At 38.6% G+C, this 26,044-nt stretch overlaps 1 protein-coding gene across 1 annotated transcript in view; it reads left to right on the forward strand.

Annotated features, from left to right (window-relative positions):
• The window catches only part of Dync1i1 (dynein cytoplasmic 1 intermediate chain 1), a 293,109-nt gene that overhangs the window by 168,823 nt on the left and 98,242 nt on the right, over nt 1–26,044 (forward strand). The window contains exons 7-10 of the mRNA XM_076861407.2: nt 6,011–6,100; nt 13,225–13,387; nt 15,981–16,080; nt 24,162–24,287. Coding sequence (XP_076717522.1) covers nt 6,011–6,100; nt 13,225–13,387; nt 15,981–16,080; nt 24,162–24,287 — 479 coding nt within the window. The remainder of the gene's footprint in view (nt 1–6,010; nt 6,101–13,224; nt 13,388–15,980; nt 16,081–24,161; nt 24,288–26,044) is intronic.

Genomic DNA, 26,044 nt, shown 5'->3' on the forward strand with positions numbered 1-26,044 from the left:
GAACTCCACCTTGAACACATCAAGTGTGCAGTGCCTGGTTGAAATGTCTATCCCAGAGTCTGAATCCGTAAAGGGATTCCTTGGCTGGAGAAATCAGTTTGTGGTGATTAGTGGAAGAAATAGGTGTAAATATTATCCAGAATAAGCATGATATGAGAAAAGATGAGGTCAAAGATAGAACTACCAAGAATGTCTTCAGGTGAATTTCTTTTTAAATCTAAAATATAACTGTTTCATTTTCCCATAGAAAAACCTAAAATGTAAGAGAATCCCTACCTGAAATATCCATATGTGGAATTAGATAAAATTGGCTAGGGCTTTGTACTCAAGTTGAAAACACATCAAAACAAAGCAAAGCAAAGCAAAGACAAACATAAATAAATACAACACACGCCTTTCTATCTTTCCAAGTCCATTCCCCAACTGTGGCATAGTAGTAAGCTTAATTTACAATTGCCCTGGTAAATCCTTGCCATCTTTTTTTTTTCTTTTTTTTTTAACTTTTGAAAGTTAGTTGATATTAATTTTATAAACCACAAATTCTTTTATGGATTCTAATATCCAGAATTTTCCACATTACATTGGATGGTGTATTATAATTAGTAGAAATCTTCTTAATGGTACATAAAGCAATTGTGCATCTTATGGTCATTGGCTTGTTCAATTCAAACTCATGTGGTAATTACTTTTGGCCTCCCCTTTTGGTGACAGCAGGCTGCCCTTTCTAGTGCAGGATGGAGTGAATGGCCTTTGCTCCTCCCTGCTTTCATTCCCCACCTACCCCAGACTGAGCAGTCTCCCCAGAGTGGCAGATAGAGGAACCATAGCCCTCTCTTGCAAAGCCAGCAGCAGTGCAGCAAGAGCGCTACCCAGGAGCTGAGCCCCTCTTAGCCCAAGGCTTTGTAGGCCCTAGGAGAGCTGGGGAAAGCAAGAACCCAGTGACCTCGTAAAACACAAGCCCCTCTCTTCACAGAGGGCAGCCCTGTGTGCTGAGGGCTCTGGTTGCAAGTAGCAGGCACCAACCCCAGTGGGATTTACTGGAAGGAAATCTGGTGCTGACACCACCTCTCTTGGAATTTATTGGAAGGAAATCTAGTACTTACAGAATCAACAGGAGGCAGAAGGAGTGGCTTGAAAAAGGGCAGGGACCAAGGGAACTCAGATACAGGACCTCGGGAAGAATCTGGCCAGGATGTTGGGCATCGCTGTTTCTACCCCCATATTGCCCCAGATGAATCCTAACCATCCCCTCTCTTTTGTCTCCCAAGGTCCAAAGACAAAACATGAGTTGGGAGCATCCAGGCTGATTGTCCAGATACTGTCTGTGTCCTGGTCACCAGGAGATAGCAAGAAAATGTCTCCCCTTGGAATCAATGGGAGGGAAATAAGATCCAGCATGTCCCCAGGACTGAAGGGGATTTTGACATTATATTGCCAAACAATGGCAAATGTTCCACTATATTCACTTTTAAACATCTCGAATTCGTAAGGCCATCAGAGCAAGTCAACAGAGGACTGTGTCATATTAAAACTGGCTACATTAGATTTATCTGAATCATGAGCTAGTAGAGGAAACTACTCTCTTTTCTGGAGCTCAGGCAAAGGGTCAGAACTTGTGCTAAGTGAGTTATGTGTGATTGCTGCATAATGTGCAATTATTCTTTCTTAGACCTTCAGAAAGTGTTAGGAAGGAAGACAGTGGTTTCAAAGATTTTTCCAAATAGGGAAAGTGAATGCAGCAACTGGAGATGGCAGAATATGGGTGCGAAATAAAATAACATGTCTAAAAGATGCCATTGTTTGAAATTAGCTCCTTGGACTGACAGGTAATTAACTTCTGCCACTAGTTTAATTTCTTGTGTGAACCTGGATACAGGAAACCATACATGGGTGGTAAGTTTTTTCCCCCCTCCAATCTCAGAGGAAATGTAACCGGGTATGAACTAGTGGCACAACTCATATATCAGTAGTCTGTAGAGGGTCTACATAAATCCTTTTCTTTAAAGTTATTTAACTGTTTTGAAAATGGTTTCAACAGAAGTAATTCCAATTGCACCAGAAAGGAAACCAGAGTCTTAAAGAAAAATATACTCTCTTTGCTGAGCAAGGCAAACATATCAGTATGCAGAGAAACAAACCAGTCTCTTGTGTTTTATTTCCTTAACAAATTCACTGAAACACTTATTTTACATCCTTAAGGGGTTGATAGACAAAGAATCCTGTAGCCACTAAAAATTAATATGCACACTGGCTTCTAACCACTTTAAAAAGATAGGTACTTTTTAAAAAGTTTCCCTGTTATTTACAGTATATTATATGATTTTTCACATAAACAGAGTAAATAATTTTGTGCTTAAAAAAATAGATGGAAAACACACTCTCTGGAGACGGATTTTTCTATTTAAGGAATCAGATAACCCACTATTTTCGTGTGTGTCTCTTTGCATAAATTAACACATTGTGTTACAAACCTCCCTTTTCACAGCCAAGTCCTTCATAAGATAATATTTTCCCAATAAGTTCTTACTGCCTTTCTGTCATGATGGTTTTTTTTTTTTTACTCTTTTAAGAATTAATGCTAAAATAAATAAAAACCTTTATATCTGGGAAGATGAGAACTTGATAGTATTTAAAGATGACTAATCCAAAGCCATTTAGTAAAATTCCCTTCAGTTTTGAGAACTGGAAGATGCAAATGCATAAACTAGATGGCCCTCCTAAAAGCACAGCGATAGAACTGAGAATAACTGAATTTGACCTTGATCCTTGGGTCCCAGGACTGAGAAGAAAGAATCTGATTGTTGCTGTCCTACTTCCCCCAACTCACCTTACCCACTCAACTCACTCTCTCACTCTCAAGTGTCACCTCAGGGAGACCTTTGCCGGTGACTGTTTTACATTGAGACTTCCTCCCTTGAGCAGATGCTTATAATCCCCCTTTCCCACTTTCTGTTTCCCTTATAGAACTTGCCTGACACAGTACACATTTGGCTTTATGTTCTTGCTTGCAGTTTCTCTCTCTTAACTTGAACAGAAACTCTTTGAGCACAGAAGCTTTTGTCTATTTGGTTCCGGCAGCACATGCCCAACTACTGGCATGTAACAAGTGCTCAATCAATATTTGTTGACATACAAGCTAAGGTAACTTTTACTTGAAGATTTCTGCTTATACATGCCCAACTAACATAGTGGTTTAAAAAGCATTTTCACACTAACGATTTTATTTGGTAATCTTTACAACAACATTGTGTTTTAAGAAAGGACTTTTATCCCAATTCAGTAGATAAGGAAACAGAAACTCAGAGAGTTTGTATATATTGGATCAACCCAAAGAGCTAGCAAGTGACAGACTCCAACTTGGCACCCACATCAGTTTCTTCCCTTGAAGTGCTACTTTCACCCAAGTGGAGAATCCTTCTGGTCAGGGAAAATAATGCTTCATATTCAGCATTATTAGTTGTGTCTCAGATCAGTGGATTCCAAAGTGAAAGTGCAAACAAAAATTATATGTACCGTATATATTCCTGATTAACAAAATAATCCATTATGGATAGTTCTCAAGGATGTGAAACCTCATTTCCCAATTGAAATCCACATTTGCTCATCTCCTAACGTGGAAGAGTGACCATGATGAAGCCAAGCATGTCCACCTCAAAGAGCCTCCAGAATTCCCCCCTTACACCACAACCTGCTTGTCTTGGTCTAAAGGTGCCAAGTTCTGATACATAAATTAGATTATTTGCATGACACACTCACTGCCTTAAATATCACTATATATCTCCTGCGTCCTTCCTACTAGATTAAACCATTGCAGAAGGTAATGCACTTTATTAGCTTTAGCAGTTTCGTAGGTCTGCTGTGACAGGGAACCACAAACTGGTGTTTTCAGCAACAGAAATTTAATGTCCCACATTTCTGGAGGCTATAAGTCTATGTCTATGGGTTTGGTTCCTTCTGAGACTGAGGAAGAACCTGTTCTGTACTGTCCCTTAGCCTCTGTTGGCGTTACTCCTTGACTTGTAGAAGCATTGCTTTGGGGTTTTTTTGCCTTTGTCTTCACAGTGTTCTCCCTGATGTGTATTTGCATCCAAATTTTCCTTGTTTATAGACACCAGTCATATTGGACTAGGTGCCCATCCTGCTCCAGTCTGACCTCATTTTAAATAATGTCACATTCTAAGGCACTGTGGGTTAAGACTTTGACATATGAATTTTGGGGGATACAGTTCAACCCATAATATTGGCCTTATGAGCTTTTGGACTTTTGGTACTACCCTGCACTTCGTAAGTGTCCAGGCCCTGCTGCTGAATCCATTCAATGTAAAGAGATGTCTCCAGAAGGCTCAGCAATGGGTCCACTTTCCAGCAGATGAGTGGCCTTTTGAAAACTGCTTCAGAAGAAGAAACTCTCTTCCAGCTAGTTCCTCACTGTGCTTTGTGTTAGGTCCCTGGATCAGGATTGATCAAAGTGGATATTTTCTGTAGGACTTTCCAAGCAGGCTAATATGGGTAGATAGCATTGATTATCTTTATATATGAGTAAAGACATATATGTGCCAATGCTTTAAAGGTTTATTTGTTGAAAATTCTGAATAACTCGGTGTCCTTTTCAAAATTTTAAGTGCAACTTTAAATATCATAAATGCAACTTCAGAGTTATATTAATTATTAATAAATAACAATTCTCCTTAAAGATGTTCTATATTCTTTCTGATGTGTATATAGTGTGATAATAAAGCAATGAGGTTGGCTGCACAAGCTATATGCCTGCATATGGGGTACTGTATTTCAATGAAAATTTACATTTAAAAATTTCAATATCTTAATTTCAATCCTGTGTACTTTATACCTCTACATTTTAAAAACTGGTATATTTCTTCCCCAGCTCTTGTCAGAGCTTTGAGGTTGGTTTTCAGACTATACACATTTATTTGGGTACTTAGGTATGCATTATAATATTTTCTTCAGGTAATTTGTATTAAATTTTGAGTTGATACCTTTCAGCATACATGAAGATAGGAATGAGAATGAACTTGAGATCTTATAAGGAAGTCTGTGAACATTTTTTAAATAATTGAATATATGGTTTGGGGGGAAATAAGTGAAGTCATTTCTTTTAGACTGCATTTGGATCAACAAAATCACCCACCTACAGTAAATACAATATTACATTTGGAAACTATGAAACAAGTTTTTAATTTTCATAACATATTTTCTATGAGTTGAATTTTCTAATGAGTTGGATTTTCTTATGACACCACGACTGTCTCCTAAATCTCCCATGTTGATTTCAAGCTCTACATAATAAAGGGGCCCTCTTAGAAAGAGGCAGGTGGAGAGAAGAGGGAGAATGAACATACTTTGCATAGGCAGGAAGGGCACTACAACATCTGGTCCTGGTAGTTGCTTTTGTTAGTGCTCATTAAATTCACATTAATGCATGAACTCTTCTGAATGTGTAAATGCCATTTGGGGTTACTTACTTTCGCCCACCAATAGCATTCCCTTTGGGGGTCTCTGCCTGGTTGTTTACTTGCCAATGGCATTTGACCTGGGGTCAGACCTGTATTTAACCCTTTCCTGTAGGTCAAAAACAAATTAATTTGGTGAGAATTCAATTGGAAATGAGTCATCTGCACAGCAGGTGTCCCCCTTGGAGAAAATGCTCCAGGTGGAAACATTTTCAGATCTGTTCCTGGGCCATCTCTGAAGAAGCTTCAGAGGTCAGGGAGGCAATTTCAAGACGTCCCACATGGTGAGGGTCTGGAGAGGAAGGGAGCAGGTGCCTACCTGAGGCGGTTTTCTCAGCAGCTTGGGGAGACTTTCAAAGAAGCCTCTTTGGGAGATAATTTATTCATGTATTCAAGAACATTCATCTTGGGCATTCATTGTGGACTGACTGACTTAGAAGTTGCCCTAAATGATTGGAACTTTACCCTTTAGCCCTACCTCCCACCATCAACCAATGACTTTGAAGAAATTATTTCATTCTTCTCTTTCTTTTTTCTAGAGGATGAGGAAGATGAGGAAATGGTGGAACCCAAAGTTGGCCATGATTCAGAGCTGGAAAATCAAGACAAAAAACAGGAAGTGAAGGAAGGTATGATGTGGGAGATTGAGTAATTATTTTATTGTTTTGTTTTCTCTTAACATAAGGGCTGATAAAGGTAAATAAAAATTAAATTTCTATCCCCACATGAAAGAATTTCTTCAATTAGTCAATATATTACATTTATCAACACAAACTGTAATCGCCAAAGCAAGTCTTAATTATTTGATTGGTAGAAGCAAATTAAATGGAAATCACTTGCAATTCCAGTAAAATTATTACTATTAATAAAATAAGTTACAGTATCAGTTTTCATATTACAAAGTTCACTCTACCATATATTCTCAATGATAACAGTAAAGAAAAGGAGCATATATAATTATCTTATCAATAAAATTCTGACTTTTTTCATGTATTCTACGTGGAAACATTAATAGGGGCCATTACTATTAACTGTACTATTAAAAGGTTTTTTTCCCCACAACTCTGCCTAGATGAGGGAAAGAACCTCTTACATACTCACTCCCCAGTAAGAATAGTAATTTAACATTTATTAAGGATTTTATGATATACTTGGCTTTCTTCTAAGCAGTCTACAAATACTATCTGAAAGGAAAGTGAGGAACCAGAGATGGGCGAGCAAGAAAGGAAAGAGGAGACCAGACAGAGATAGACAGGAGTTTATTTGTCAGAGCTGACAAATAAAGGCCATCTCTCCATAGACGGAGAGAGGCAACACAGGTTTGGGCTTTCCCGACTTTTATGGGGCAGGCTCAGGGATTAGAGCTAGGTGGGTCCTAATGCAGGTGGTTAAGGGTGGGGCTGGTATGTGGGAGTGGTGAGCCTTTCTCAGAAACACCCTTGGGCAGGAAAGTGAAACTTTTTCTTAAGATGGGCTATTACTTAAGATGGCCATCCAGATGCTAACCAAGGATCTTACACTATCTACTCCACCAAAAAACCTCTGAAGCATGTACTGTTATTATTCTTATTTTATAGATAGAGAACTAAGAAGCCAGTGGCTTAAAAACTTACCCAAGGATACACAATTTATAAGTGCTTGAGCCAAGATTGAGAGCTGATCCATTTTACCACAATACCATTCTCATAGCATTTCCTTACAAATCTATTTTTTTATTATTTTCAAACTCTCAGTCCATAGAGACTGAAGAGAATTTTGAAATTGTCATTCTTGCTGACTGATGGACAGTGATACCAGAGAATTGAATGTAGGTCAAAAGATCAATCCATATTCACAACCGAGTTTCTCAAATACCGAAAACATAATTCTAAAACCTCATTTGATTTGTAAATTTTAAAGGTGGCCTTGATTCTGGCAGAGCCTGTGGAGCATGGAGCATAGTCAGCACTGGGAACTTCTGTAGGAATACATGCATTATGATCCATTCACTTCCTTCAATCCCTTGGGCTAGCAAGAGAAAATTTGTGTAGCCTGCCTGCGTACCTATTGCAGATCACATCCCCTTACATTCAGATTTTTGCTTAAATATCGTATGAAGTTTAATGAGACAAATTTTAATTATTATAAATCATGCCATATTCAAAATCATTTGAAGTTGTATGTGTATGTGTTTAATTTTTTATATGTGTTTTATGCAGTTTCAGTTATCTAAAAAGCCAATGCAGGATAGTGATGGAGGGGGTGGAGTCTGGAACCTATATCCCCAGGATCAAGTGTTGGCTCTGCCACTTATTAGCTATATGATCACCACTAACTTATTTAGCTTAACTTCTCTTGGCCTCAGTTTCTCCATCTGGCAAGCAGAAATAATATCTACCTCCTAAGATATTTTATGAGGTTTAAAGGGGCTAGTATGAAACAATTTGGCACAAAATAAATGCTATAAAGAAGTTTGCCAAATTATCATTAGCAATCTTACCCTGTAGTTCCTGCATCTGAAACTAGGCTGTACCCCTGATGGGATTTCCTCTTGAATCCAGTTCTCTTTGCACAACTTTGTCATAGCCCATAGCTTTGCAATGGGAGCCTGGTTACCTGGGCCCTTGTGAAATAAATGCAAAGTCCTTTCTACCTTTTGTAGAACTATTATTAAGTCTCCAATTCCTGTGCTTAGTCCCAGGTATCAACGAGGTACACTCAAGTTCTGGGGTGTGACTGAGGGCCTGAAGAAGATTGAGCAGTTTTAACAATAGCATCTACAGAGAGCACCACAGTTACTTTTTCTGAGACATTCTAAGTGGATTTGATGGAAGAGATTTCACATTTAAACTTCTACTAAAAACATCTTTTTTAAAAGGCTGAGGAATAGAATATTATTATCACAGGTATAGCAAAGAACAAAATAAGTCAGGATCTATTAAAATGTATTCTTTTTCCTTTTGCAAAAACGCTTAAAACATACTGGATGATAAGGAGCCAGAGCAGTTTTTGTGGGTCTTGGCATGGATTCCCCACCCCCTCACCCCCACCCCTACTCCAAACCCAATCTCCAAATCATCTTCCCTGGCAAGGCAAAACAACCTCCTTCTTAAGTTCCAAGCAAAAACACCCTTCAGTTTTAACTGTTACTCATGCTTCATGGAATTGATTAAAGTCATGTTAAAAGTCAAAAAGAAGTTTGTAAGGACATTTCCTGTTACTGCTGTGCTGTGTGCCTTATTCTCCATTAATGGCTTTTCTGCAAATTAGCACATAATGGGTTAAAAGCATGTTTATGTTGGCATCAAACTATCTGGCTTTTTTTTTTTTTTAAGCAGAACAGTATTTTGCAAACTTTTAAAAGAATCTCTTGCAGATATAATCATGGCGCCATTTGCACGACTGCATGGTAGTCAGAGCTGTGTCAGCACTTCCAATATGAACCCTGCGTTTCAGGATTTATTATTCAGCCATAAAAATTTGCTCTGGGCTGAAACTTGACATACACAGTTTCAAATCAGGGAACACAATTTTGAGAGATCCATTTGGCTTTTTATTTTGGAAGGAAGATTTTAAAAAGTGGTGAGAGGGATGTGGGAAAAACCAGTGCTCACTAGCTTTTGATATTTTTGCCCATGTAATATCAAAATGCATTAAGCAGTAAAGAAATGTAGTTTGGATTTACTATTGTTATAACATAGAGTAGGAAAAAAAACTGTAGGTACATTTTAGCTTTTCATCAACATTTAGGAAATTTCGACATGTTAGTGTCAGGATCTTCATGGATGTTTAGAGTTTTGGAACAGCAGAATCCAAAGTCTGACTCTTATAAATGCAAATTAACTCATAAATTGCACATCAACTTCAGAGAAGGATGCCCTTCCTCATTAGTTTGATTTCCTTGCTGATGTTTATGAATTGGTTTTATTGTAAAATTCCCATTAGAGCCACTGTTTATTTAATCTGATGATTTTCCTGGGTTTATTTATTTATTTTTTATCTTTTAGATATTCTGAAAAAATGTTTTTAAATGTAACCTTTTATATTGAAATGTAATGCTATGTCATTGAAACAAAGTAAGACATTTCTGAAGAAGATACTTCAAAAATAACCTTTTAAAATTGACTTTAAAAAATGAGTGCATTATGGTTACACATAAATGTGGAAGTCGTTTGTGATATGCTCATACAAAACACGGCCTGGTTAATTTCACTCTGCTGTTCCTCCCCTTTCACATACTTCTTACTCCATTGTTCTCCCTTCTATTGTCATGAGATTCCCCCCCCCCAATTGACCTAAAAATGAGATATTAAGGCATTCAATATAAGCTGTGAATTTCATTATTAACTTTATATTTTTATAGAGAAAAAAATTCCAAGAACCCTAGAAAAGACATGGAATATAGTAGGTAGGAATAATTAAAGAAAAACTGACAGAGCACACATTTGAAAATTATTTTGTCATTTGGATTATATTTAAGTCATATCTATATATTCTATTTTTCATAAAGAATTTTTATAAGCACTTTATTTTTTTTTTAAGAAAGAAAGAGAGAGAGAGAGAATTTTAAGTGAACCCGGTCCACACGCATGCCAGGCGAGCACGCTACCGCTTGAGCCACATCCCCAGCCCTTTACAGGCACTTTAAATGCATGAAGTATTGTTAACTATCAGATCTTGAAAGAAATATTCCATGTTTGGGTTGTAAAATCAAACAAACCAACCAACCCTGTTATAATAGCACTTTCTGCTTAAATTATAAGAAAAATAAAATATATGCCCATGTTTTGTTCTGGTATGCCTTTTGCTATTAAATTAATTTCTATCTTTTCATAAGGTGAGCTTGTTGAAAATAATTAATTAGGTTTCAGAAATAGGGAAAAGCTGAAGAAACACATATTTCAGGATGAATTTGGGGTCCATCCTAGAATAAAATAATTTATTCTTTTTCTCTATGCCTGTATTTTGCATTTTGCGGATTTTTTTTTTTTTAATGCCTAGAGAGGTTTGCTTTTTGAATGCACCTTTTAGTTGTGATTCCTGGATACTTCATTATGTTTTCATTATATTGTAATAACACTTATCAATTTAAAGATTTGGAAGTAATGGGAGGTTTTTCATCAAAAATGACTATGGCCCTATTGAATTCATAAGTTGAACATTGTTTATGACTTTTAAAGAGTACTCATCTGCACATGCATATTATTATTTTGTGCAAAATAAATGCCAGTTGATCTCTTTCAGACATCAAAGCTTAATATAAAGTATATCCTTTGTTTTGCTTCAGTAGGAATTTAATTTCAGACCAAATATTGTATTATCAAGCATACTATCTGGAGAGGCTACTGCTTCAGCTACCTGAGCTTGGCCTCTGCGAGTACACTTTGATCAGCCATTTATGTTTCTCTTAGAGGAGAGGTTGTATGTCTTGAAAGCAGAGATCAAAGTGACAATAAGCTACAGAGAAGAAAAATTACAGAAAATTACACAGATGCTATTTTTTTATTCAAGGTAATGGACCTATAAGGAAAGATCCAGGTGAAATAAAAGTGGCTCAAAAAGATAAACAGACTGGAAAGATATTTTTTATATCACAAAAAAAGGAATGGAAGGGGAAAGTTCCTATATCTTTGCTTATATCAAGTGTATCTCAAGTCATCCATTAAGAGTGGCCAATACTGAGTGAATCTTTCTAAATAGGACCCTCTTCTTGGCCCATCCTATCCTTGTTTAGTGACACTTCTTTATTTGTTTAATAGAATGAGCCAACAAATTGAACAGAGCATTTTGTAGGGTATTTCCCCCCTTTGCTGTGTTACATTTAGTAGTTTAATGGTATTCTGGAGATAATTTAAATGCCTCAAAGGGGTTTAAGGAAGTAGACTAGTAAGTTACTGCTTGATTACTAGTTATTGAAAGCATAACTATTTGCCCAGAATATTTATCTTTAACCCTTAAACCAGCCAGAATTAAAGTCTAGGTATCATTCTATCTCCATTGTACAGATAAAACAGCTGCCCAGAGAGCTTCAATTTATGGATTAAAGAATCAAAGCTAGCAAATGGCAGAGGAGATGTTTGGTTCTAGCTTGGTTTTGTAGAATTCTTCATGTTATTAATAGCCTCCACAGATTCCCCCAACTCCTAGCCAAAGTCTAAATCTACATGTTGCCAATGTCACCATTCTCAAACTGATCACTGGGCAACACTACACAGCAAAAGTTAATGGGGATTTTGGACAGTCCCCGTACACATGGGAGATTTTATGGCTCTGGAGAATTATTTCTGTCTAGGACTGCTAAAAACTATGGAGTGGATTTTGTTTGGAGGTCTCTGATGTAGCTGAGGAATCATGTTTTGCCATGATACTATCTCGACAGCATTTCTTAAACTGTGAACCAAACTGCATCAGGATCATTCTAGTTTCTTGAAAAAACAGATTCCTAGTTCCTTCCAGACTCTCTGTATCAGGCTATCTGACAGAGATAAGGAAGCCAAAAGAGGAAAGGTGTTATGAACATTAAAGACTTGAGATCACTGTCATGACAGTGCAAAAAAAAAGGAGGGGGGGGGGCTTCTTCAGCATTCAGATTTCTTAGGACAGGGGCTTTGAAAAGCCAATAGTCTAGTCAAATCAGAGAGCACCTCTATAAAATATTATGCTGCCAGTGACTGTACTTAATAGAATCCTCTGACAACCAGGTAGAAACTGGTCCTGGTTATTGGTGGGGGTGGGGTGGGTAGGGTGTGACTATGGATGTGTTTGGGTAACTCTGAAGGGATGAGATTCCACCTTGGAGCCCAACTATGATTTTAATACCTGCCTCTCCTATAAAATAAGCTTCTATGCTACTGAGGAGTAAGTAGTGTTCGATGAAGCCTCTCTGCTGGAGTGCTGAGGTGGGGTTCCTGAGCCACTCTGAAGTTTGGGCTGACAGTATCTGCCCTTGAGGGTTTTTCAGTCTGGGAGAGTTTCTAATCCTTTCCCTACAGTTTTATGCAAAACCTGCCACCAATAAATGGTTTATATAACCATACTTGTGACTCTGAGGTGAGCTAATTTTCAGACCCTGTGACATACTGCTAGTTATGTCATTTCTCTGGCTCATTTTTTTTATCTTCAAATTTAGCTTAATAAAATTAATCATGCTAAAAACAACAGGAATAAAAACAATTGTGGATGTTTTATAGAAGTGTTTATTTGCTCCATATTTAAAGGCAGAAGATATCTTGGGTGACAATAGGTTTGGAAAGAGATGTTTCAGCTTTAAACAGAGCTGTGTAACAAATGTTTGCCTTAGTAACAAGCTATGCAAAAGAAAGTGAGTTCACCCAGTAGAAAGAGGAAAGTTATAGTCTGGATCGTAACCATAGAGGGTTCCTAATTATTTAATATGTGTGGCTTTATAATAGTATCTAATATATGTAGTTTTATAAATTTCTTTCATGCTATACTTGAGCTGTTTCTCAAGTTCAGTTCCAAAGAAAATAACATTTAGAACCGATTGTTAAAAACATGCTAATCTGTTCTCATTTGTAATCATTTTCAATTCTTCAAAACAGTAATTAGGTCAGAGATGAAATCTTTTTGTGGGAATTTCTGCAAAAGCCTTTGCTGTGAATTTAAGAATGATCTAGAATTTATATTAACAATGGTTCATTTCACTGTGTCTTACTACTCCCTGATGAGCAGTCTCTTTCAAAAGTTGGATTTCTCTGGAAAATCTTTTAATTGTCCTTTTTTTCTTTCCTAATCATCTCTTTTACACAAAAAGCCCCTCCAAGGGAGCTGACAGAGGAAGAAAAGCAGCAGATCCTGCATTCAGAGGAATTCCTCATCTTTTTTGATCGAACAATACGGGTCATTGAAAGAGCCTTGGCTGAAGACTCTGACATCTTTTTTGACTACAGTGGTCGAGAGTTAGAAGAAAAAGATGGGTTAGTCTCTTGTGTGCATTTTTAAAATAGAGTGTGTTCTGTTATTTGTTGAGCTGGGGATTTTGCTGTTTTCAATGTTGCTGTTTTAAGAGGCAGGGCCTTCCTGGGTGCAGTGGTGCATGCCTGTAATCCCAGCAGCTAGGGAGGCTGAGGCAGGAGGATCATGAGTTCAAAGCCAGCCTCAGCCAACAGTGAAGCTCTAAGCAACTCAGTGAGGCCCTGTCTCTAAATAAAATACAAAATAGGGCTGTGGATATGGCTCAGTGGTCAAGTGCCCCTGAGTTCAATCCCCAGTACAAAAAAAAAAAAAAAGGCAGGGCATTGCTATTTCATGTAGGCTAGAATGGAACTCCTGGGCTCAAGAATCCTCCTGTCTCAGTCTCCCATGTGTTGGGACTACAGGCATGCACCCCCATGCCTAGCTTTGTCGGTTGATTTTAAATCCACTTATGTATTGACTAGGCAACTCCATATATAAAAAATCAGAGGTGGGTGAAATTCCAGGACTGATCTTGCCGAACAGCTTTGACTATGAGCTTTGATTATAAACTTCTGTCTTAAAGTTTCCCTGTAATTATCATGTGCCTCTGTAAAATGTTTTTAAACTTGGCATCTTGAGAACAGTCAGGTGAAAGAGACAAGCAGAGTCACATACATTGTACTTTAAGAAAACATTCTTATGATTGGCAAAAGGAGATTTGTATTGTATCCACTAGATCTATTTCTTGATGTCTAAGCAAACAGGAAGCTGAAGAACATAAACATGAGATATAAAAGGACTTAACTGATGTGGGAGACAATAAAGGTACTGGAAAATTTTTCTTCTTTTTGGTCTTGTAAGATGATGCATATGTTTGTGCACTTTTAGAAACACATATGACAAGGAGGTATTCACAGATAAAAATGAACAACCACCACAACAACTAATCAATAAAAGCAAGGGGCACCAAATGCCTTTCTCTGTTATGTAGTGTATGTGTTAGAAAATATAGTGGCTGTCAACTGTCATTATAGGATAGCAGGAAACACTTTATAAGTCTTATAAGAAATAGACATAGGGTCACAAGTTTAAAGCCAGCCTCAGCAACTTAGTGAGGCCCTAAGCAACTTAGCAAAAGCTTGTCTCTAAATAAAAAGGGCTGGGGATGTAGCTCAGTGGTTAAGCATCCTTGAGTTCAATTACTGATCTCAAAAAAAAAAAAAAAAAAAACTAGATATAGCTGCTTTTTTTTCTAAGCTGAAGATTTCTTTTATCTAAAAACAATATGTGAAAGTAGGCTTACTTGCCTTTTTTAACTATTTCTAATTTCAAATGCATTCTTAAAGGACAACATCATACCATCATTGAAGATGCTCAAAGAAATGTAGCAAAGGCTCAGAGAACAATTTCAAAAGGGAATTCTGAGAATGTTCTTAATAGCTAGAAGCATCTTTAGGTTACTTTGATGAGACAATAATATTTTAAACATATATATATATATTCTGCAATTATTATTATTTATAATAAAAAAGCCATTATTTATGGCTCAGTTGATTTTGTTTGTCCTATCCCTCCAAGTGCCTGGCAAAGCATTATGCTGGTTTCCTGGAAAGACCTGAATGTAGGCACCTCTTTCCTGAGTGTGCAGTGGTGGAGCTGAGGAAGGGTTACCAGGGGAAATAAACATCATTATAGGTCAACCAGTTAGAGCCCAAATAAGTATTCTGGAGCCAGGTCACCCAGACTGAGCAAGCACTATCTAGGATAAACAATGCAAGGTGCAGTCCAAAGGGGGGGGGCGGGTGGGAATAAATGGAAGAAAGGTGAATGTAAGAGAATTTCTGAATCAAAACTCATGCAACTTAGGCAGCTTCTTGTGCATATCCAGTAGCTGCTGGTGCAGAACAGGCATTACTCAATTTAAGTTTTCAGCCTTGTGGAGCAACTGTATGAGCAGCACAGGGTTCTTTAAAGGAGGTGTTAGGGCCAGTTGTCAGTCAGCTGAGTAAACACTGGCCAAAGTGCAATCCTTCCAGACCTAAATGCTGTTTGGGTCCATGGAAAGAATAGTAAGCATCTGAACACATCTGGTGAATCCTCCACTCTCCACCATGCCTGTCTCCTGCCAGAAATTATAACTATTGAGCAAGAAGGAAGTTAGCAGAGCCAGTTGAGGTTTCCAGGAAGATAAAACATGCATATCCTTTCTAAGCTAATGATAGATAAGATGGTATTGGTATCAAAGAATTTCCTTCTGGGCTATGTTCCCTTAATAGCAAGGAGATTTCTAATAAACCCTGCTTCTGGCTAGAACCACTTAGGGACAGGAAAATACTCCAGGACAAGTCAAGAGGAAACCTGAAACAAAATTGAGATCTCATATGAAGGTTGGAACAATGTGTGGGCTGGATTGGAAAGAGCTTTTCAGAAAGGAGACCACGTTCAATTCATTTGTTTATGACCAGAGTTTGTGGTCTAGATTGGTATTTGGGCTTCAGAGAATATTTACGTGCTTTGCCTATGCCATGTCTTCACTGTTTTACTATGAGTTGGGTAGAAATTAAGCTCTGTTCTGAAGCATCCTATTTACCTCCATTGTTTAAACCCTTCTAGGGATGTTCAGGCTGGAGCCAATCTATCTTTCAATCGTCAGTTCTACGATGAGCATTGGTCCAAGCATCGAGTGGTCACTTGTATGGATTGGTCTCTTCAGGTAAGAATTATTGCTGGCATGGACAACCTGGGCTTGTACCTACTCATGATATTTGTATAAAAAGTAGGAGAGGTTTATTCCTGTGTTTTGGGTATGTTTGCCAATCTACATTTTTCTCTATGCCTGTTGACTTTACTGAGGTTTTCATTTTCATTCTCCATTTAGTTATTTGTCTGTATTGAGTAGTCACACAGACAGGAGCCGGACCATGAACCTGCTTTCATGAAGGTCACCACTGATTTCCTACTTTTCAAATCCTGTGGATATGTGTAAGCTTTCATTCTGCTTTAACATCTCTCCATCAAACAGCTGAGCACACTTCCCTGTACTTACAGAAACAATCTCCCTCCATCGATTTCTCTTTGCTCAAATCTCCTGTCTTCTAGCTCTCCACTTTCTTCAAGACTTCTTTGGATACACGCTCAGCCTCTACCCTTCTTCTCCACCTGCTGTCTGGAGAGGTCTTTTCCACTGCAATAGACTCAACTACAGTATAATGTCCCACCCAATCCTCCTCCTGAATTCCACTTTATCCATCAGATAGAACCACTCAGGGGTCCCATTGAATTTTAAACTTAGTATTAACTCATTATTCCCATAATTTCTGAAATCCACTTTTGCCTTGTATATTATCTCTGTGTTAAAGGCATTACCATATACCCACTTCTATCAACACTACAGACTCCTTTGTCATTCAGACCAGTCTGTCTTCTAGATTCTTCATTTTCCCACTCAGATATTCATCATCTTACACCTGTACTATTTTTAACTTACTAACTCTATTTCCTACCTCTATTCTTATCCACTCACAGTGTTCCCTCCAGACATCTAACAAAATGATATTTCTTTTTTCTTTTCCTAGTTAATTACACATGACAGCAGAATGCATTTCATTTTATTGTACACAAATGGAGCACAACCTTTCATTTCTCTGGTGGTACATGATTTAGTCACACCATTTGTGCAATCATACATGTACCTAGGGTAATGATGTCCATCTCATTCCACCATCTTACCTACCCCCATGTCCCCTCCCCTATTCTCCAAGTGATATTTCTAAAATTAAAATCTAGTCACTTTAGCCCCTAGATTAAATCTCCTCCTTGGCTATAGAAAGAAAGTCTAAACTCATAGTGTGGCAATTAAAATGAAAGCAAACAAAAATTTACCAAAAGTTGATATGGTGAATGTGCAACTCACCCAGGGGGCAACATACAGAGCACCATACCCAGGATTGAGCAGATAAGTAATGTACACAAAGGCACTGAGCCTTGCTGTAGTGAGGTCAGAATTTGAATCCAGTGATCTGATCCCTGAGCTCATGTTCTCAACAACACATGACACCATAATAGTGAGGGAAGCAGAATAATTAGGCCCAGGCTTTCACATGCAGCACAATTTCTGCTTTCTTGTAGGCTATGCTTTGATTGGAAGCAACAACTAGCTACCTTGCAATTTGTGTGTCTTAGATGCTAAGCACTACACCAACTGCTCTGAAGGCTTTATCTTATCTCCCCCTTATAATAACCATAGGAGGCAGTCTTTATTAATATTTTCATGTTACAGTTGAAGAAAAAATGCCTCAGCAAAGCCAAGTAACTTGCTGAAGATCACTCAGCTAGGAAGAAGTAGAATCAGGGTTTAAACACAAGCTTTTGCAACCCTAAGGTGTATATATTCCTGGAAAAGGGTTTCCTCTAAATCTGAAACCAAGAGCTCTTGTAGGTGCTGAAGATGTGGAGCAGGTATGCTCAGAGTTCAGTTGAGGTTGGGCTGTCTCTCTGGTCAGGCAGGGCTTCTTGGAAGTCTGGGAGTGAGGTAAATGGAGATAGGGGATGGGGCATGTGATCTAGGCAGAAGAGTAGAAGAAATGATAGAAGAATCCTGCTTGATCCTTTTGGAGAACTGAAAGGAGTTTGATCCCTACAGTGGGACTGTCATCAGTCACCAAGCAGGTGAGGGCTTCCTCCTTTTGAATCCCCTTTTACTTCCAAATAGCAAAGCACCCAGAGCGTGATCATGCAAAGATTAAGACAAGCCCAACCTCCTTCTGCCTGTGTGTGTCAGTCTGCTCACCGATCATGCGTGGGGCGTTCATATGCACAGTTCGTTTCCACGCCCGAGGAAACACTTAGCTTGACTTGTTCACTTACTCAGGGTTTAGAAATCACACAAGAACCTTATCTGACATGTTGCTCAGCAAACGTAACTGCTAATATGTTCCTGGACAGCTGATGATGCTCCCGGTGGGGGTGTCCGGGCCAGCAACAGTGAGGCTGGTTCTTGCCCTGCTTCAGTGTGTGAAGGGATCAGTTGCCCACGGGTTTGTTTCCATACAAGGTCCTGAATAATTTTTGTGTTGGAGAAAGTAAAACTGAAATGGGAAAAAACTCCATCATGGAGAGACTACATTTATTTTTGTCTTGTTTCTGTGTAACCTACCCACCTATGCTGTGAGAAAGGTTTACAATTCCTTTTTTTTTTTTAATGTATTTTTATAGAGGGTTAAGTAAAAGGAACTGGAACCCCCAGATCCTGCCTCACAACACTTTTATGGCATTCAAAGAACCAACCAAGTTTACATGCTTATGGGATGAGGGTCTTAGTGGATCTAGATCTAACTCAATGATGTTAAGAAAGAAGAAAAGGCTGAGAGCAGTGGCACATTCTTGTAATCCCAGCAGCTTGGCAGGAATCTGAGGCAGGAGGATCGCAAGTTCAAAGCCAGCCTCAGCAACTTAGTGAGACCCTGTCTCAAAATAAAAAAGTAAAAAGGGATGGGGATATGCCTCAGTGTTTAAGTGCCTTGGGTTCAATCCCTGGTTTAAAAAAGGAGAAGTAGAAAGAGAAGGAGGAGGAGAAGGGGTGGGAGAAAGGAACAAAGAAAGAAAGGGCGGAAGGAAGGAAGGAAGGAAGGAAGGAAGGAAGGAAGAAAAGAAGGAAGGAAGGAAGAAAAAGGAAAAGGATGAAACAGTCTCAGGGCCTGATGGTGGCAGATCCACCTAGAATGGTTTTCTGAGTAGAACAGAATTAAACTGAGGATAGAAAAAAGAAACTCAAGTTCTTTGTAGCTTTGCTTCAATCCCCTGGACTTCTTAAAAATAACACTTTAACTTTCCAATATTTGAAAAATATTACCTAAACATTATTGCCTTAAAGAAATTTGGGCACTTGGGGAATTATTTCAATTCTGTCATTCATTGAACGTTATTTAGCATAATGGGTCAATAGTGCTATCCATATACCACATCACAGATTTTCCAGATGTGTACAAAAGTAGACTTGTGGTCTTGCTTTCACCATACATACTCCTCTCACATGTAAATCGCATCTTCCAATCCTGTAGTCATCTAAGATACAAACCTGAGTAATCTTTGAAAGTTCATGCAGTTTCTAAATCCAATCAGATTTACAGTGGCAAAAGATTCCTGGTGATACTCTATTATCAGGTGAATTTCACAAGAACTTTATATTACTCTTTCTGCTTCTTCCTTTTAGTCTTTTTAAATTTTATTTATTTATTTTTAATTTTTTTGATACCAAGGATTGACCCAGGGGTACCACATCCTCAGCCCTCTTTATTTTTTGCTTTGAGACAGGGTCTCATTAATTCGCTTAGGGCCTTGCTAAATTGCTGAGGCTGGCTTTGAGCTTGAGGTCCTCCCACCTCAGCCTCCAGAGCAGCTGGGATTATAGGCAGGCGCCCCTGTACCTAACCCTTTACTTCTTTCTTAAATTAAAAATTGGTCTCCCTAAGCCAGGCACAGTGATGCACACCTGTAACCCCAGTGGCTCTAGAGGCTGAGACAGAAGGATCACGAGTTCAAAGCCAGCCTCAGCAATGACGAGATGCTAAGAAACTCAGTGAGACCTTGTCTCTAAATAAAATACAAAATAGGGCTGGGGATGTGGCTCAGTGGTTGAGTACCTCTGAGTTCAATCCCTGGTACCAAAAAAAAAAAAATTGGTCTCCCTACTTCTAGATTCTACACAGTAGAGTCAATTTAAGTACTTTGATCAGATTAATTCAAATTAATCTTTGTAAAGATTACCTGTATACTCTATATCACTTGGGTAAATTGTCTAACTTCCCTTGGCTAATATTTTTCTCATCCATGAAATCATGATAATACTTAGCTCATATTCTTGTTCTAAGTATTAAATGAACTGCTGTATCTAAAGGACTGAGAATTTTAAAAGTGTATTTAGTGCAAAAGAAGTACTCAATTAATGTGACATTGTAGTGATTGTAGTAGCAGCAGTGGTGTTAGTAGTTGCAGACTGTGACTCCTTTGCCCCCATTTCCCAGAGTGAAATAGAAAATTGTCCACCAATACTCAGTGACTTCTGAGATAATGCCCCAGGCACTTCCTGCCCTTTCTTCTATTGCACCTCTTCACATAGCCTACAACCTGATGTCCCCTGAACATTTTCTTCTCCACACTAGTAGGATAAAGAAGGAAAAAAAAAAATCACTTTACCCTTGGCAAGTTTAAGCAAACAGGGAAATTTATTGGAGAGTCACTGGAATATTTAGAGAATCTCTGGAAAGGATGAAGAACCACAACTCAGTAGGAATTTGGGCAAATCAAGGAACCTCACTTGTAGGATATTCTCATTAACCTGACTCTCTAGCCCACAGGTTTTGCATTTCATCTCAGTTCAAAATTTGTTACATCCAGGTTTAGAGAAGGTGATTAGCTTAGCTTGGTCAAGCATCTACCCCGTAATTAATTAATTATCCCAGGGAAATTACTCCTATTATTGGGGTAATCCCAAAGGAGAATGCTGTGAAACAGGCAGACACCTGGGAAGAATCTCCAGGGCCAGTCTTTGTACCCTTGCCCACACTCTCCTCCCTCTTCTCTCCTAGTAACCTACCCAGCTGGCAAGGTTCAACTCAAGTCTGATTTCATCTCTGAAGCCCCTTCCAGCTTCTCTCCCAGCTACACCTCACACCTCCCCGCTGCCATGGTTACTCCCAGCTCCACCCACTGTGCTTCTACAGAAGCCCCATGACAGTGCCTCCCTCCTAGCGCATGCTCTGCTTTGATACTGGGGTTGTAGTTATGCATACCTGTGCCTTACCTTCCTCTACTCAAGGGTGAGTTCCTACCAAGCAGAGTATGTTGTCCTTTGTGGATGTTCTTGTCCCACGTTTTACCTGGCACAGTGATTTATGTATGAATAGATGGCACCTGCCACAGTGGACAAGAAGGGCGTGACGTTTGAAGCCCACTGAACTTCAAGAGGGGTCCTCACTGATCACTTATTAGCAGTATGACTTGGAACAACTTTTACCCAGGGACCCTGGGCTCCTTTGTGGAAGTGAATAAACCATGTCTGCTTCAGAAGGATGTAAGAGGCAAGGGGCTCACATATCACCCAGCTTGGTGTCTGGCACTTAAAACATGCTGGTTCCTTCCTTTCCAGGAAATGATAGATTTCATTTCTCTTTAAGAACAAACCAAGCTTGACAACATAGATGGTAATTTCAAGGTAAAATTCCCATAAATTAAATATCAGATAATCCAGCCTTTTGAGTAATTAACTGACCATAAATTTCATAATTGTTCAAAATCATAATTTTAAACAACATTTAAATGCAAATAATTGCTTAGAGACTTTTTATCAGTGAACAAGAAGAAATGACTAGTCATGCTCAGACAGAGTAGGAAAAGACAGGTTAAAGGATACTTTGAAATTAAAAGCTTGCATGAAATAAGACTTAAGTCACTACCCCTAGGCCTTGTAATCCCAGTTACAGAAATTGTGCCAAAGGCACTCACTAGTATTTTACTAAAGCACTCCTGGTTTTCTAAAAGGAGTTTGAAGGTAAATAATGTAAATAGAAAAAAGAAAAGCTGCAAGTGGGTGCCAGCGATGAGACCCAGATGGAAAGCTGTGGGATATTACTTCAGACACATCTGGCTGCTCCCTGGCCCCCGTGGTAGTGGTGTCGGTGTTTATAGAGTTGCCTTTTTAATGTGACATAGTTAAACTTCAGATGGACAGTCTGGAGACTTCTGTGTTTATCTGGAGGTTACTTTCGTAGAATGGGCTTTGAATCAAAGGCCTTGCTTAATCAGCTTTGATTCCTCTGCTAAGGAGCATTTTCTCATAAAGAGTGATTACTTCCCTTGGTGGCCACATCCATGGATCTTGCTGTGTGCCACCACCTCCTCTGTACCCAGCAAGTTGTAACTCTCTGCAGCTTTCTTAAGTCGAGACCACTGAAAAAAGAAATAAAGCCACATGGAAGACTTAGATTTGTTATCTTTGATAGGGAAAAAAGCCAGTGTTTGAATGTGTAAGGGAAATCTTCTGTTTATATACACAGCAGAGTAAAAAGGAAGGAAAAAATTAAATCATCTATGAGAAAAAGGTGACATGATCTGAAATTCTCCTGATGCTATGTTTAAGGGGCTGCCTCATGAGAGCCTCAGGTAGGAATGGCATTTGCCTGACATGTGTCCTAACGATGAGATTCATCCTAAATTTATTTAGAGTCAGAGTTCATGCAGGGTGAGTAGGTGTTTCCAACACCCAGCATCCCTGCAGCGTTCTCCCTGTTATTGTACTGATTGTGTTTCTCACTTATAAGCCTTTAATTATTGGTATTGTTTGACAATCACAGGTCAAATATTTCTGCTGAGCACAGTTACTAAAATAAAAACTTAAAAATCATTCAACCGATTTTGGTGCAGGTTTATGATATGCTAGGAATTATTAGACTGTGGATTCAGATGTCCATAAGAACCAGTCCCTGCGCTCAAAGAACTTACAATCTAGTGAAAGACATGGTGGGGAGAAGATCATTATGCAGCAGGAGAAGTGCTTCAGAATCAAAATGGGAGTGGGGGCAAGTGGGAAAGAAGAGGGCAGATGGTTAGTTAGGATTGTCTGGAGGATTTGACACCTACATTGAGTCTTAAAGGATGAATTTTTGATGTAACCAGCATAGACGAGGTCTTCCCATGAGAGTGAGATCAGACCTGTAGATTTAGAAGCTAAACCTGTGTGCTTCAAAACCAGCCCAGTGAGGCTGGGTCATACAGTGGGGTGGTAAGGGAAGGTTGTAAGAGATCGAGCAGGGAAGCTAAGAAGTGCCAGATCGTGAAGGATCCTACATGACTTGGATTTTTGCCTTGAAAGTGGTGATGAACCCTTAAGAGTATTCCAAGCTGAGGGTGACTTAGCCAAGTATATATTTTGTAAAGGCATCCTGCAGAGGGTGGAGTTTGTAGATGAGGGTAGGACCTGGCAAGCCTGGATACAGAGAACCATTCAGGAAGCTAATGCCTTCCCCAGACCAGAAATTAATTTAGGAGGCTCGGACCTTAAGAATGTGAAGAAAACATGGATTAGAAAGGTATGGAGGGAGTAGTGACACACTTCGAGAGAGAGAAAGGAATGAAAATGAAAATAGCACATCTGGCACATCTGGCCCGGCTAGCCAGATCAGTATTGCATGAACAATGGGTTTTGTGTGGAAGTCAATGAGCTTGTTTTTCCATGTGTGGCATCTGATGTCTTTATGGACAGCCCTAAGACAACTCTAGTAGGCAATCAAATATGAAGATCAGAGCTCAGAGAGATATCAGCCCTAGACATAGATTTGGAAACTCTCAGCATACTGTTTTTAAAGCTATTGGAGTAGATGAGATAACCTGGGAAGAATGTATAGACGGAGGCAAAGAGCAGCTCCTTTAGAATATATGTAGCAAAAGGAGAACTTATAGGGATTTTTAAATAGTAGTCAGGGAAGAAAATTAGAAGAAAGCGATGCAGTAGAAGCCAACATAGGAGAACGAAGGAGTAGCTCCAAGGGTCAGGCATAAGAGAGACCAAGCAGTGTTTGCCATTGGTAGTTATTGGTAACCATACAAGTACACGCAGAGTAGTGGGTACAGAAACCAGATTGCAGTAGATTGAGGCAGTAGGCTGTTATTACATATACCACAATTTAAAAATAAAGCACCATTTGAAGTATGTAACATAACATGCATATGTTGAGATGAGAACGTGTCCCTTGTGTTGTCATCTTAGCCTAATGGATTCTTGTGACCTCTTCCATTTAGTACCCTGAGCTGATGGTCGCTTCTTACAACAATAATGAAGATGCTCCCCATGAACCAGATGGAGTGGCCTTGGTTTGGAACATGAAGTTTAAGAAAACCACACCAGAATATGTCTTCCACTGTCAGGTAGGAGTCATCATAGTAAAAATAACCTACATCTCCAACTAGAACAAATATAGTTCACGCTGCATTGCATCTGTCTCATGTTGGGAGGAAGCACTGAGTTTAAAAATGGAATTGTTGACAATTTTGGAAAATTCCCCCACAGTAACCTAATGTTTTGGGAAAGTGGCAACCCTCCTCAAACAGTTAGGAAGCCTGGTTGGGGGCTGTGTCATTTTCTTTCTATTTAAAACAGCCCCCATGAGGATGAGTTTATAAAGACCTCGCACTTATGAAGAAATTGTGGTGTACCACTTCCTTTGCTTCATAGCAACATATGCTTGCCCACCCACGTGGACATCCTCAGAGCACTACCATTTCAAGTTCCCTCCTTTCTCTGAATTGCAGTTCAGTGGATTTTGCCAATTTTAGGTCTACAGGCGCCATATTGTTTTGTACTTGTGAAGCTGGGTTGGGGGAAGATTTACCACCAGTATTTCTCAAATTGTTGAGAAATGAAGATGCTATTTCTAGTTTGCAAGTGCAGATAATATCAAAGAGCTTTGGATTTTTTACTCCTTGTGTCTACTGAGAAGTGTCTTCTATTTGACATACTATGAGCTGAAATTATGCACACATTCAGCTTTGCTCTGTTGCCATGACTTTGCCAAAATAACATGCCTTCTCATTGACCAATGCACCAACCCCTTTATTAATGCTCCTATCCTGTTATTATGCACAGGGAAAAGGAAAGCAAACATGTCAGTTCAAGGTTTCAGTTCCTCAAATATTACAATTCAGAAGTATTAAGGGACAGATCGCTCTGAATACATCCACATTCGAAGAGGGTTGGTAAACCTGTAGATTTAGGGAAGCTTTGTGCCATTTTATATCTAAGAGCTGAGTAACTTTTTGAACTAAAATATGTTTAGACTTTAGAACATTATCAGATATAATTTGGGGAACAGGAGCTGCTGGAATAAAAAGTCCCCGCTTCAATGTGATTGAGTAACCTCTAACGCTGGCCATGTTTTTCTAATTTACTATCTCAAAAACAACTTAACAAGAAGTCTAGGTCTGCATAGTAAATAACCTTTATTTTCTGAGCCTTTGAAATAAGAACACTTTTTTTTCCTTTTTTTTTTTAAGGTTATCAAGTTTGTCAGCTCTTTCTGTAAACATAGAAGCACAAAAATTCTAATTTTGTTCAGTTTTAAGAGTTTTGCTGAATTGCCAGAAAAATGCTATAAAGATTCTGAGATAAAGAGAAGCACATTTTCGAAAAACTGCCTTTTAAACTACTCAAAATAACAGAAAGAATATTTTTAATTTAAAAAAAAATCCAAGAAGCACTCCATACTGTTTTAGTCAATATGTATAATATTTATTATTATAATTTTTAAAAATTCAACTGTATTAAATAATTGTTATAAGACTCAAAATAAAATATAATATATTTAATATTCACACCATTACATAAATAAACAAGTCAATAAATTGGAGGATGAAAATACTGGGTAAAGAAGCAAATTCCAAAGGTCTTCAGAATCAACTAGAATTTTTAAATTACTTGTTTTATCATATGACAGTAGTTGCTACTATCAAAGGAAGTGATCATCTTTTCCTTCTCCTAGTACCTTTGGGATTATTCACTAAAGATTTCATCAACTGCATTAAATTTTCAGTTTTTCCCTTAAATGGCCCAATGAATGTATTTTAGAACCAAATGTGCTTCTGTTTTTTTTTTTTAAGTTAAAAAAAAAAAAGCGGTGAGAGTACCT

The sequence above is a fragment of the Callospermophilus lateralis genome, chromosome 1, assembly GCF_048772815.1.
Source record: "Callospermophilus lateralis isolate mCalLat2 chromosome 1, mCalLat2.hap1, whole genome shotgun sequence".
NCBI classification, from domain to species: Eukaryota; Metazoa; Chordata; class Mammalia; order Rodentia; family Sciuridae; genus Callospermophilus; species Callospermophilus lateralis.